Genomic DNA, 15088 nt, shown 5'->3' with positions numbered 1-15088 from the left:
CAGTTGTTACATTTGATCAAATAGGAACATTCACTGCAAACAGCCTTCTTTATAAGCATGCTCAGGGAGACAGACAGCTTCCTAATGAATGAGTAGTAAACTCAGAACAGAAACTTCATTTATCAGCTGAAAATCAAAATACCTTAAAACTTGTGTTTATGACAGTATTACTAAGAACTTATGTTTCACAATTAGTGCTTGGCTTTACACTTTCCAGATCCTTCCTCCTTTCATCTGAATAGTTAGAATGTAAAGGAAGTATATATGAGCTACTACGTTTCAGATGAGACTATTTTGTAAGTGCTCTATGTATACAGTCCTATTTCAGATACCTTTTCTGTAGTTGAATCTGGTATCTTGATAAAGACTTAGCTCTGTAGTGGTAACGCCTATTAAGAAGTAAACAATTTGAGAGAGACCTGCTGATATTTGGGCATCACTTGATGCAGTTATTTTGAAGTTAAGTGCCTAAAGATTTGGTTAACTTCCTATCCCAAGTATTTCACTCAGCATAATTTCCTTTTAAAGTCCCTAAACATTCTCAGCCTTTATTAATATCAATCACAGTGACAAAAAAATGCTGATAGTAGCCACTTCATGGAGCCCTTGAAATTAGCCATGAAACCAGCAGAATGTCACATAAAAGCTGCAGTTGCTGTCTTCTACAGGAAATGAAGAAAAATGCTGAGAATGCAGGATTCCTTTAGTTCTTCCATCAACAGGATACTGGCCATTGTTTTGTGTGCTCCACACATTTCAAGCAAGTAAAAATGCCTTTAACTCTTGCTGACCCTTTGGTTTCTACTCCATCTTAGCCTTTGAGGAAATCACTGTCTCTTAAGAACTGGACCCTGGTCACTTGCTCCAAAATTAAGTACTACATTCAAGAAGGACTGTAAGACTATTAGCTTTGAGAAATTATCAGGAAACTCAAAGAGAATTTTTCCTACTTATAGTCAATTACCGACTGGAAAATTAAAAAACTTCAAATTTGACTCATTATTAAAAAACAATCCAATAATTACATGGAATATCACACATCAATTTTGATCAAGCTGCAAGGGAATATAGGGAAATTTTTATGCCCTATATGTTGCAGACTCTCCAAGGTTCCACCCTTTTCTGCATGCCATTCAGCTGTACAAAACAAGAATGCCACCAAAGCCATCACTGATGATAGGTGTGTATGGGGCAGGTATGGGGTTGGTAGGTCATAGTACGTCCAAACGTTCTTTTCAAAGAACTAGAAATGAGGCTACTATGAGGGTTCAAGATTATAATAAATACCTAGTGCTGACTTAACATTAAACTTCAAAAGAAAAAAAAAAAAAAAACTTCAAAAGATGATTAAAATGTCCCTAGGCAGACACCAAAGGCTTGGTTTCCTGGTATAGATAACTACAACATCTGGTCAGTTTCCTTACTATTAAAACTGTAAAGGTTCCAAGGAAACTTCATTCTATGACCTAACTTCCCAAAATTATTTTTAAGTGGGAGCCCAGTGATTCCGGTCAACTCCGTTACTGCTGCACATATTCATGTCTTTTTCTACCCTATACCAATAGACCTGCTAGGAAATTAGACATTATACAATTATTGCTCATTTTTCTAGTTGGAGCAATCATTTAAAGCATGATCAGCATGTAGGTGATATAAGTTACAAGACTGAAACCATTTTTTTTTTTTTTTTTTTTTACATTTGAGTCACTGAAATATTTTCTTGTGAACCTAAATGCCAAAAATTCCAAGTTCAACAGTGAATAACACTCAGCAAGAAGAGTTATAAGTGGGGCACCTGGGTAGCTCAGTAGTTGAGCATCTGGCTCTGGCTCAGGTCATGTGATTCCAGTGTCCTGGGATCAAGTCCCATATCAGGCTCCCTGTAGGCAGCCTGCTTCTCCATCTGCCTGTTTCTCTGCCTCTCTGTTGTCTCTCATGAATAAATAAATAAATAAAATCTTTGGGGAAAAAAAAGTTACAATCTTTTTTAATATCATTTAACATTAACAAATTCAGGGAGTCTGAAACATTAAAATGACTAAATGACCAGGATTTATTTTCTGATACCCATTGAGTATCTATTATGTGGCAATTTAACATCAATATTTTATAACCTACTATTGAAGTATAAATTTTGTGTGAAATCGTCTTTCTTTACCTTTGTATTAAGTTACAAATTTCTCATTACTACTAAGATAACAACCTATAGGGAAAATAACAGATTTTAGGTTCAGAGGGTTTTGAGTGTACAATTTGTAGCTCATATCTTCTAAAAAGTGGAAAAAACTTTCCATCCCCAAACCCTATAAATACCGCTTCACTGTCTGACATTCAGAATTAACACTTAAGACTACCTTTTAGCTTTTTGGTCAGGGAAACGGTAAGCTTTTGATGCTTGCAGATTTTTTTTTTTTAATTGAGTTCATGGGACTAAACTTCCCCAGGCCTGTCTCAAACCTTGAACTCTTTAAATCCTGTTGCTCAAACAAGGGATAGTGGAAAGGGAGGTGGGCAGGGGGTTGGGGTGACTGGGTGATGGGCACTGAGGGGGATGAGCACTGGGTTATATGCTATATGTTGGCAAATTGAACTCCAATAATTAATTAATTGATTAATTTAAAAATCCTGTTTCTTACTTTGTATCTGTTAAATTTTCTTCCACTATCTGAAAAAGCTTTCATTCCAATTATTTTGGCTTCTATAGTTCTTAGATTTGTAACTTAGTCTGTCACAACTCCTGTTTTAATTGTGATTTCTAAATTCAGAATTTTCAAAAAATTCAAGTTAATCTTCCACCTTGCTGATTTCCACAGGGGCAATTCTGTTCCTGTATCCAGGATCAACTGTTTCTGTATATATTTTATTACTGCAGGCTTTTAGCTCCATAGGCCTTTCTATTCATATTATATCAAGTTTTTAAATATGCCACAGATGATGCCAACAATTTTCTGAAGTTTTCTTCTAGCTACAGTAGAAAAAAAACTTATTTCCTTAGATCTCTTCCTTGTTCTATAGTATTTTTCCAATAATCACATAAACAATTAATAAGCAGCTACTGTAGGCCAGACACTACACTAATATACAGAATTCTACAGTAAAAGCACTATGGCCTTCTCTACTCAGTGCATAAGCTGCACACAATAATTATAAGGGTGCCTTGAGGTTACAAGGATGCATGCTTGGCCCAGATATATGCAGGGGTATACACAATGTCTAAGAAATGGAAATACAATCTGAAGCAGGACATACAATTTAAGGGAAGACAGAGTTACAAACCTGGGAGAGAACAGACAGAACTAAGAATATCATATGTGCCCAAATAGGGTATTCATTTTGGCAAGTAAACGACTTCCCTGGATACTCAAAAAAGCTTTTGACCAATATTAGAATGTGGAAAAACCGGAATTCTCATATACATTGCTGGGGAGGATGTAAAATGATGCAGCTACTATGAAAAACAGTGGGACAATCCCTCAAAAATTTAACACACAGTTCTAAACCATATGACCTGGCAATTCCACTCCTAGGTATATATCCAAAAGAACTTGAAAACAGGTATTCAAACAAAAACTTTAATGTTCATAGCAGCACCATTCATTTGTAATAGCCAACAAGTGGAAAGAATCCAAATGTCCATCAACTAAGGAAAGGACAAATAAAATGTAGTGTATCTATTCAATGGAGCATTATTGAGCCATTAGGGAATGAAGTACGGATACGTACTGCAACATGGATGAACCTCAAACATTATGCTTAGTAAAAGACAAAAAAGGTCACATATTTTAAGATTTTATTGAAGGGTAAATCCATAAAGACGTTAAGTGTGTTAGTGGTTGCAGGACATGGGAGTGGGGGTGGCAATGAGATATAGCTTAATGAATTTGGGGTTTCCTCTTGGGGCAATGAAAGTATTTTGGAACTAGATACAGATAATGGTTGCAAAACACTGTGAATGTACTGAATACCATTAAATTGTTCACTTTAAAATGGTTACTTTTAAGTTATATGAACTTCATCTCAATTTTAAAAGAACTTTGGTCCTGTTAATATAGGGATTAGATATGCTTAACACATAGCTCATGTAGTCATTTGACTCAGTTTACAAATATATTTAAAATTATAATTTACAGGGGCACCTAGCAGGCTCAGTCAGTAAGAGTACATGACTCTTAATTTCAGGGTTGTGAGTTCAAGCCCCACTTTGGGAATATAGCATACTTAAAAATAAATAAAATTATAATTTACTTGAAAATGTTTTTCTACTCTTTACATTTCAGAAACCACTTTAACTCTTCATATGCACTTTTTTACATCAGTGTTTTCATTAACACTGGAAAGTCATCTCCATTCCACTGAAGTGCTTTATAAAAAAATCTATTATGGAACAATCATGGAAATATTAGAATATGTCTAAAATTTCCATTTGCATATTAAAAGAGCTGGTTTTTTTTTCACTTGTTCTTAGATTATGTCCCCAGAAATATATCCCTGATGGATTGGGTCTTGGGATTTTTTTTTAAGATTTTACTTATTTGACAGAGAGAGAGAGAGAGGGAGAGGGAGAGAGAGTGCAAGAGAGCAAGCGCACAAGCAAGGGGAGTGGCAGAGGAAGAGGGAGAAACAGGCTCCCCACCAAGGAGTAAGCTTGATGTGGGGCTCAATCCCAGGACTGTGGGATCATGACGTGAGTTGAAGGCAGATGTTTAATCAACTGAGCCACCAAGATGCCTCTTGAGGGATGTTTAAAATGTTTCTTTGCTACATCCAGCAGTTGTAGTTGTGAGGCCAGAAAACATATTAGATGTTACATTTACCTCTTATCAATCCAGATAATTTCAAGCCTAAAATAGCTTTCAATGAACAGTATCGTAGTATTCAAAACAGAAGTAACTGTGAGAGGACTCAATAAAAGTGGAGATTTGGGCAGCCTGGGTGGCTCAGCAGTTTAGCGCCGCTTTCAGCCCAGGGCCTGATCCTGGAGACCCGGAATCGAGTCCCACATCGGGCTCCCTGCATGGAGCTTGCTTCTCCCTCTGCCTGTGTCTCTGCCTCTCTCTCTCTCTGTGCCTCTCATGAATAAAAAAAAAAAAAGTGAAACATGTTAAATTGAGATGAGGGTCCTGGAGAAAAATAAAGCAAAGGAAATAGGGAAAGCATGGAGAAGTTACATTAAAAAAAAAAAAAAAAAAGTGGAGACTTCGTAAGGCTTTTAATATAAGGAAACGGGATGCCTGGGTGGCTCAGCGGTTGAGCATCTGCCTTTGGCTCAGGGCCTGATCCCGGATCCTGGGATGGAGTCCTACATCAGGCTCCCTGTGAGGAGCCTGTTTCTCCTTCTGCCTAGGTCTCTGCCTCTCTGTGTCTCTCATGAATAAATAAATAAAATCTTTAAAAAATAATAATAATAATATAAGGAAACTCTTGGGACACCTCAGTGGCTCAGTTGGTTAAGCATCTGACTTCAGCTCAGGTCAGGATCTCAGAGTCCTGGGGTGGAGTCCTGAGTCAGGCTCCCTGCTCAGCAGGGAGTCTGCTTGTCCCTCTCCCTCTGCCCTTCCCCTGCTCATTCTCTAACAAATAAAATCTTAAAAAAAAAACAAACAAACAAACAAACAAACGAGGGATCCCTGGGTGGCGCAGCGGTTTAGCTCCTGCCTTTGATCCTGGAGACCAGGGATCGAATCCCACATCGGGCTCCCGGTGCATGGAGCCTGCTTCTCCCTCTGCCTCTGCCCCTCTCTCTCTCTCTCTCTGTGTGTGTGTGTGACTATCATAAATTAAAAAAAAAAAAAAAAAAAGGAGAAACACATTTTAAAGAATATATATATTATATATATGTAATATATATTATATATATATATTATATATATATATGGAAACACTTTCTTGAAGAATATTTTCTGGTAAAAAAAGAAAACTACCTTAGATCTGCACAGTTCAAAGGGGAGGAATATATAGTATTGCAGAATGGGGAAAGACATGAATTTTTTAAGCCATGCTCTCCCTACGGGTTTTTTCCCCTCTAATTATTCATCCTCAAATAAGAAGTGATCCAAAGTCAGCTGTTTGCCAAACCGAACATACACAGATAGTCTCTGGCTTCACTGTGTCCACAATGGTGGTTTTTAAGTCCTCTTTCTCAGCTAGTCAGAAACAGATGAAAGCAACTCTCAACCCAAATCCCATTTTCTGATTCTACTCTGATTCTCAGTCAAATGGATTCTGCTCTAGAGCCTCCACAAATAATAAACCCTTGCCAACACCCTATTTTCTCCTCCAGGATTCATTTCAGCCTCTGTCCTCTAAAACTTTAAAATAAGTTTGTTTTGTTAAAACAAACAAAATTACCTATATAGATATAGATCAAGGTCATCAGAAACTGCAATCTCTAGGAACCCCAGCATGTATCACTAATTAGGGTTCTTCCCTTTCCTACTCAAGAAATGGACTGCATGAAGAAAATGAAAGAATAAGTTTTTGGCTTCAAAAACCACATAGCTGGTATTTTCCTTTAGCTTGGCATGTATGTTCCACTTTACTAGATAAAGGGAGACTCCTCTCTAGCATAGGGCAAAAAACTAACATTTGAGTGTCTATATAAGCCAAGTCTTACTACATAAACACAAAAAACACACCACAGTCTAACTTCTCAATGGCCAAAAAGTATTATTTTTTTTCAAAAAGTATTATTTTAACTTAATAAATGAGGAAGTTGAAAAAGAATAAAAAGAGCTTAAATAGCTGAGACATTTTCTACAATAGCACACAGCTAAAATTTCTTAATGTGGCAAAAATGGTTTCAATGTACTCAATCCCTGTTCTTTCAGAAATAAGCTTTAAAATCAGCTTTACTTCAGAACATTTAAAAAAGTCCCTATTTACCCAATGATTCAGAACAGGAAGTACTAATATTACTGGGTAGTTCTACCTCCAAAGCACAACCCTACAAGTTTGTAACCATTTTTCCCTCTATGGTTATGCTATTCACACTAAGCAAACATGTTCAACTTCCACTTTCTACCCTGCCCCCAACTCCAGCACCATGTTTTCCTATTCAAGTTTTGTATCAGTATAAATACAAAATCGTGAATAATAAAGTAGCAGTTTCCTGTTTTCTGAAGTGGCTTCAGACTGGAACACATTCACTTTTTTCATTAAGATAAACGCCATAGACACATTTGAGAATTTCAGCTTTATGAGAGGAATAAAGATAATCTCGTTACAAGTTAACCTGATCCCAATCATTCTGCACAATTTTCTAGTAGGAACTTGAATAAAGAAAACATCATCAGGGATCCCTGGGTGGCGCAGCGGTTTAGTGCCTGCCTTTGGCCCAGGGCGCGATCCTGGAGACCCAGGATCGGAGTCCCACGTCCGGCTCCCGGTGCATGGAGCCTGCTTCTCCCTCTGCCTGTGTCTCTGCCTCTCTCTCTCTCTCTCTCTCTCTCTCTGTGTGACTATCATAAATAAATAAAAATTAAAAAAAAAAAAAAAAAAACATCATCAGGGCAGCCCCGGTGGCTTAGCGGCTTAGCGCCGCCTTCAGTCCAGTCCAGTCCAAGTCCTGGAAACCCAGGATCGAGTCCCACGTCAGGCTTCCTGCATGGAGCCTATTTGTCCCTCTGCCTCTCTCTCTCTCTGTCTCTCGTGAATAAATAAATAAAACCTTAAAAAAAAAAGAAAAAGAAAAAAGAAATCATCTAACCATTTAAAGCACAGAAAATCAAATGTTGGTTAAGTGGCCCCTACTCTTCTGTTAATATAAAAACTGCTGACCAGGACGCCTGGGTGGCTCAGGGGTTGAGGGCCTGCTTTTGGTCCAGGGCGTGATCCTGGAGACCCAGGATCAAGTCCCACTTCAGGCTCCTTGCATGGAGCCTGCTTCTCCCTCTGCCTGTCTCTCTACCTCTCACTTTCTGTGTCTCTCATGAATAAATAAATATTTTAAAAAACCCTACTGACCTAAAAACAAATCACTGGTAAAATGTGTACATCAAAGAACACCACAGCACAGATGCAAACAAATTGTACTATATTTTGCAGTTCAAATTATACAATCATTCACCAAATGAGGCAATGTGCCACAATGCAAAAAGACCAAGTAATAAAGCCTGACCACCCACTCACCAACTATGTAACTCTACAACTTAACTGCTATGAACTTCAGTTTCCTCATGTGCAAAATAAGGCTAACCCTACCTACCTGACGGGATTTTCTTGCTAATTATGAGATCATAAACATAAAATATTTACCTGCCTTCTTGACACACAGTAGGTATTCAAAAATCTATAGTGGTCAATTAATTTTGATATTATGGATGTCAGGACAATTAAGATTTGATGAATATTTATTCCCTTTAAGTTAGGACAAAATAAATTATGTCTCTCATAACACAAAAAAAAGGAGACATAAAATCCAAAACTGACAGATGGGTTATGTATAATGTATTCAGATCCAAGCATCCTGCCATCCCTTCAGGTTAAGGGCATTAGCCACAGGCATTTGGCCAAGAAAGGGGGGAAAACATCAAGAGCCATAAACTTTGCTATGACTTACAAGCTGACTTTGTAAAGTAGCTTTAGCATGGTATATATGTAAATAAGTTTAGAAAAATAACCTCATTCTAATATAAAAGATTGAAATATCGGGATCCCTGGGTGGCGCAGTGGTTTAGCGCCTGCCTTTGGCCCAGGGCGCGATCCTGGAGACCCGGGATCGAATCCCACGTCGGGCTCCCGGTGCATGGAGCCTGCTTCTCCCTCTGCCTATGTCTCTGCCTCTCTCTCTGTGTGACTATCATAAATTAAAAAAAAAAAAAAAAAATTGAAATATCAGTTATGAACTCATTTCCCATCTAAATGAGAACATTCACTTTAACACTATCATCTTTTTAAAAAAAAAAAAAAGATTTTATTTATTTGAGAGAGAGAACAGAGGGAGAGTCGAGGTAAAAGCAGATTCCTGGCTGAGCATAGTCTCCAACGCAGGGCTTGAACCCAGAACCCCAGGATCATGACCAGAGCAAAAGACAGCTGCTTAACCAACTGAGACACCCAGGTGCCCCTAACACTACCATCTTATAGAAGAACATATATAACACTAGCATGGGTTTGACTGGCATTCCAGGTGGGTATTTTATCAAATATGATCAGGTTTAACAAATGTATCTGACCAAGGAACACTAATTAAAAATGTACCAATGGCAGACAGCAAGTGCTCATGGGCCGTAAAAAAAAAAAAAAAAAAGTGATTTAAAGATTTCTTTCTTTTGCGCACAGTTTCAAACCGGGATCGATTTTGTATCATATGAATATTTGTATTAAGTCCTGCACAGCATCTAACATTGAATAACATCCATGGTTGCAACCATGTGTTGACAGCCTTTGCCAACTCATCAATGTAAGCTATAGTCGGTATTGTTCACGACTCTATCCCTAGTCTAACACAGTTGCTGGTAAGTACTCAAATCTTAGGTACCAAATATTTATAAATCATAAATATCTAGGTCTGCAAAAAAAATACTGTGTCACTTGTTGTGAAATACAGGAATAAAATACACTAGACAAAAACTATATAGCTAACAATGTTCCTAAAGTGCTACACCAAATACTTCCACATAAATGATTTCAGGCCTTTATGGTAACTTTTTGAGGCAGTAGGCCTATTTTACTGAGAAAAAGAAGAGGTTAGTCTTAACCTTGTGTTCTTCTATAGTGGAGTCACATTTAACAAGCCACATGTGATACTGAGCACCTGAAATGTGGTTACTGTGACAGATTTTAAAATTAAAATAATTAAAACAAAATGGTAACTGATAATTGATTCAATTATGGAAAACTTAAGTATGTTTGGAATAACCTAGATATGCAAATCTGCTATTTCAACTGCAAATATTATGAAAGCTAAACACAGATCAAATATTTCTAATGAAAATAGGGTCTGAATTAAGATGTGGTCTAAGTGTAAAATACACACCAGATTTTGAAAAATCAGTATCCTCAAAAAGGAAGGTAAAATATCTCATTTGAAAATGTTGGGCAGTCCAGGTGGCTCAGCGGTTTAGCGCTGCCTTCAGCCCAGGGCATGATCCTGGAGACCCGGGATCGAGTCTCACATCAGGCACCCTGCATGGAGCCTGCTCCTCCCTCTGCCTATGTCTCTGCCCGCCCCCCCGCCCCCCCCCCCCCCGCCCCCTCCTCCCCCCCCAGGTGTGTGTGTGTGTGTGTGTCTCTCTCTCTCATGAATAAATAAAATCTTACAAAAAAAAAAAAAAAAAAAGAAAGAAAAGAAAATGTTATACTCCTTACACACTGAAATGACAACATTCTGGGTCAAATTATAACACTCTCAGAGCAAAGTTCAACAGAAAAAAGTACAGTAGGATATTGTATAACTTCTCTCACAGCCATTCTATTTTCATGAAATATTTTGTATCTGAAGACCCAGGATCAAATTCTATTCTGACAGTATTCCCTTGGGCAGAATTTCACTCTCTTTATTTAATAAGGATGTCTGGAGAGATTAAGTGAAGACCTGAAAACACCAAACCACAGTCATAGGGAAAAACAGGCTCTCACGAGAAGTCTGCTGTTCTCTCCATTCATTAATCATTGTTCATCACTACCACATCCCAAAAGAGACAGTATTCAACCAACACTTTTTTTCCAACTACTACTCTCAAATAATGTTTTAATTGTAGTTAATAAAATGTAAATGTGGATAATCAGATAAATCTTCACTCTTACAAAGCCCATCAGTTTGGCCTGTAATTGTGCTGTCCAATGTCATAGACAAGAGCCTCATGTGGCCACTTACATTTAAATTAATTAAAAAGAAATAAAGTAAAACCTTAGCTCCTCAGTCAGCAAGCCACATTTCACTATCCCTATGTACCTAGTATAAATATTCATCATGAAAGAATGTTGTTTTTTTTAAGGGAGGGAGGGACAGAAGGAGAGGGAGAGACAGAATCTTAAGCAAGCTCCATGCTACGTGTGGAGCCCAAAGTAGGGCTCCATCCTCATAACCCTGAGATCATGACCTGAGCCAAAATCAAGAGTCTGCTGCTTAACCAGCTAAGCCACTCAGGCACCCTGGAAGAAAGTTCTACTGGACAGTAATACTCCAAAGGAAAAACCACATCAGTGACAGGAAAAATATATTGTTAAATATAATTCAAATATCATAGGTTATGGTTTCTAAAATCATGTATTACACTAAAATGAAAATGATCGTGATTCTATAAACACACGCACACAGTTCCATGTCTTAAATTATTTCCTAAATAGAGTGAAAGTATATTCACTAGAATTAGCCACACCCCTTTAAGCTAAGTAAACTGACCATTAGGAAAATTCTGAAAAACGTGATGTATCTTAAGATTGGGGGTCATTCCCAGGTTAGTCTGTAGCAGAATTCCAGGCAGTATGCCTCTCCAAGCAGTACAGTTAAGCATATAGCATATCACAGTGATACTGAGCACTGTTTTCAAATCAAAACAACCATAGTAAGAACCCCTACCATATAATTCACAACACATTCCATGCTGGCATTTATGGATCAAAGGGAAAAGAAAAAAGTGGGGAGATTTTTTTATTGCAGAACCTAAGAACCTGGGAATACAGCAGAATGTGCAAATGGCATAAAGAAACTTAATGTGCCAAGAAGTGAGAACTCCAAGCAACATTTTATGTGTAGTCTAGGATTTTTTTTTTAGAATCTGCAACTCTAGCAATGTCTTGCTCAAATAGGCACTCATCTGTTGACTATCAGCCTATCCTAAAAAACAAAAAACAAAAAACCCAAAAAGCAAAATACTTCATAACTTTAAATATTAACATTCATTTGATTATTTCCAAGCCTTGCTGACAGATACTTCAGTCGGCCAGAGTAGTTAAAAACAAATTTACCGTTCACCTTTAGAAACTTTCACAAAAGCTCATTCTACACTCAAGTTCCTCAATTCTTGTTCCCAATTTTTATTCTAAGTGTTTCGGAAGTTTTCTATTTGAACTGGCAGGACTCAGAAAAAAAAAACCCTGAGATATCAATTAAAATCATCTTTATTAATTTTGTAAGGGATAAAAATGAGAAGTTAGGAGATATTCTGGAAGAGGTTACTGATTGGGGCTCTGAGCAATGAATCATCATCTGGAGTAGCAAGCTTAACTTTGGGCATGACGTATTACTACAAAAAATGGCTGAATTTTTCAAATACATTTGCAAAGCTGCTTTATACTCAAATCTTCAAATTATTTCAGAAGAAAATGGTCTCACTTGAGTATTTGCAGAAACTCAGAAATCACACCCATATTAAATCTGTCTTCAATTAGTGACAAGGCTGGATTCCAATCTTTGGGATTATTTAACAATTGTCTCCTCTTTAATAAAAATGAAAAGCTACTGCTCAAACCACCACTAGTCAAGAAAGAAGGTTTACTAATGGGATATACCTCTGCCTTGTAAACACAACTGTACCTGCCATTTATAATTTGTAAACATTCTGTCTGCAGAAAGATATTTCAGAAACACTCTAATGTGAGGATGAGCCTGTTTTCACCTCACACCCAAAAATATCTTTCTAGCCTTCTACGTTCATTTACACCCCACTTTAACAGAAATAACCACAGCAATTAAAACCTGAATTGAGCAAAAACAGTAACTTCTGTGTCCACTCCCTCATTTAACATTTTTAAACCTTTTTTAAGTGCTCCATTACTTCAGACGAGTTATCTGAAAACTACAGATGACTGAAGTGCTTTACTTATTTTTTAGATTCCTTACATTTTAAGACTTAAAGGTAAAAAATTTTCTTGCTCATGCAAGCCAAGAGAATACCTGTAAAGAAATGAGGTTGTTACCATAGTCTGAATATTCATATTCAACCTTTTTATTAACAAGAATCCTTTATGTGTATCACCTGGAGAAAGTAAATAGTCTTCAATGATAAGGTGTCCAATAGGTCACTAATGTTAATATTATGTCAAATCGTTGCATCTTTCATCATTATGAATTTAGGCCTTCAGAAGACTGAGCTGAGGCTGGCCTCTTTAAGGGAATATTTGAGAAGAAAGCAAATTAATATGAATAAATTACTGCAGCCAAAGTAAAACCAGGATTGGTGAACTAAGAAAAAATCAGAAGCTCACAGAGGCTTAATTCAGTCAAGCCCTCCAATGATCATCTGCTTCGGCCCGCTGCAGGCACACTGCCAGATAAGACAGTATGTTGCCTACAGGAAAATGCACCATGGGAAAGAACTCTAGAACCTACTAAAAGGAAGCCAATTACAGACCAAATAACTTTGCATGTCTCAGAGCAGGTGTGCTCTATCTCCAGGGCTCGGTTCAATTCCATGCAATCCTGAGGGAGGTACTTACACCAAGCCCACAACTATCTAGTACACTCCAGCAGACCCCGAGATAACCTCTTGATAACTCTTTCCTACCTCCTAAAACGAAAGAGGGAATAAAAGCCACACCATCCCTAGAGAAATAAGGGGAAAAAAAAAAAAAAAAAAAGAATACCCCTAGGGACCTTGACCCCACGCACTCTGAGACTGACACCGCCCTGAGAAATAAGTTCCCCCATTCTATCCTCCTGTTCCTTCAGTGACCTTCTGTTCCTACTGCCTCGGGGAAGGCAAGAGGCTAGTCGCCGCCGTACCCACAGCCCCCAGGGGAAGGTGCCTTTCCCAGTAGAGAGCCGCAGAGGGAGGAAGAAAAAAGGTTGCTCCTCCCCAGCCCACCCGCCCCACAACTGTTGGGTGCAGATACGAAGGGGAAAGGGTAAGAGAAGAGCAATGGTAGGTGACAGCTCTGCACTGGCCTAGGAGGATGAAAATCCTTGCTCTGGAGGACATGCGGAAGAATTGCCCCCGCCCGCCCAATCTACACAAATGAATGAACTGAATAAAACGGCGAAAGGGGAGGGAGTTAGAATGCGCAGTTCTTATCACCCAGGAAGTGAAAAGAGGCCCTCGAACCCAGGCCTGGCCTCGCTGCCCTTTGCACCCCGACTCTCGTCCTTTCTATCCAAGCCCCACGTCGTTAACCCTTAAGCTTTCCAAGATAGCGCCCCCGTCCTCCACCTACCCCAAGCACCAATACCCACACCCCTCCCATCCTGCTCTTTCTACTTGGGCCCAAACTCCGGCTCCTTCCTTCCTATCACCCTCTCCACAGCCCTCACTGGCCCGGGCCCGGCCGCACCTGGAGATGCTCCTGAAAACGAATTGGCAGAATCTGGGCCATGGCGCTGTCGGGGTGTATGGTCTCCTCCTGTCACTGGGGCTGCGGGGCAGTGGCTGCCCGGGCTCTCCAAGGGAGAGGAGGAGAAGGGGGAGGGGGGAGGCTGGGCTCAGCAGGATACTCTCCGGGGACGCAGGAAACTGGCAGGCAGACGAAAGAGCTCGGGTCGGGGGCGGAGGCTCCAGGGTCCGGGAGAGCCGCAATGGCGGAACCGGGCGCAGCGCAGACTCCGGAAACGGCTGAGCCTTGCGGAGGGATCCCGACGACAGAACTCCGCCCAAGTCACCTCACCCCCTCCGTCTTATGTACCCCTCCACGGAGTGCCGCGGTGCAGTGGGGCGCAGGAATTCGGGGCGCAGTGCGCCGAGAACCTCGCTTGCTGCTGCGCTACGAGGGTAAATTAGAGGACTCAAAGGGACTACTTTTTTGGACTCATCACTTTCCCCAGCCTCCTGCTTTTCCTCCCCCCGCTTTTTTTTTTTTTTTTTTTTGCATTTTGCCACATCATGCGACTAGCAGTGAGCGACGTCATTTCCGTGGGCGCTTCGGTCCCACCCACGCACTTCCGCGTGCACGTGATGCTGGTCGGGAAGGGTCGGCTGACTGCTGCCAGAATACAGAGCGAGTTCGGGGGAGAGGCAGTCTCTCGGGAATGGCTGTGGCTGTTGGGCCGCGTCGGGGCATAGCGGTGCTATTCCCATACCCTGTGGGCCCTGCCTATTTAAGCGGAGCCCCTCACGAAGAGGACATGGCTTGGGCAGGTGGGCCCAGCCGCCCGCCCTCTCCGTGACTCAGGGAAACGGCCTCCTAGCAGAGCGCTTTCCTGGCAGCCGGCTGC

At 39.9% G+C, this 15088-nt stretch overlaps 1 protein-coding gene across 1 annotated transcript in view; it reads right to left on the bottom strand.

Annotated features, from left to right (window-relative positions):
- Window positions 1–14629, bottom strand: part of CLTC (clathrin heavy chain) — a 66623-nt gene extending 51994 nt beyond the window's left edge. Inside the window, 1 exon segment of the mRNA XM_038547956.1 lies at window positions 14212–14629. Coding sequence (XP_038403884.1) covers window positions 14212–14253 — 42 coding nt within the window. The 5' untranslated portion in view covers window positions 14254–14629.
- Between the last annotated feature and the right edge of the window lie 459 nt (window positions 14630–15088).

The sequence above is a fragment of the Canis lupus genome, chromosome 9, assembly GCF_011100685.1.
Source record: "Canis lupus familiaris isolate Mischka breed German Shepherd chromosome 9, alternate assembly UU_Cfam_GSD_1.0, whole genome shotgun sequence".
NCBI classification, from domain to species: Eukaryota; Metazoa; Chordata; class Mammalia; order Carnivora; family Canidae; genus Canis; species Canis lupus.
Note: the sequence above shows the minus strand (reverse complement) of the source record. Positions and strands in the feature narration are given on the sequence as shown.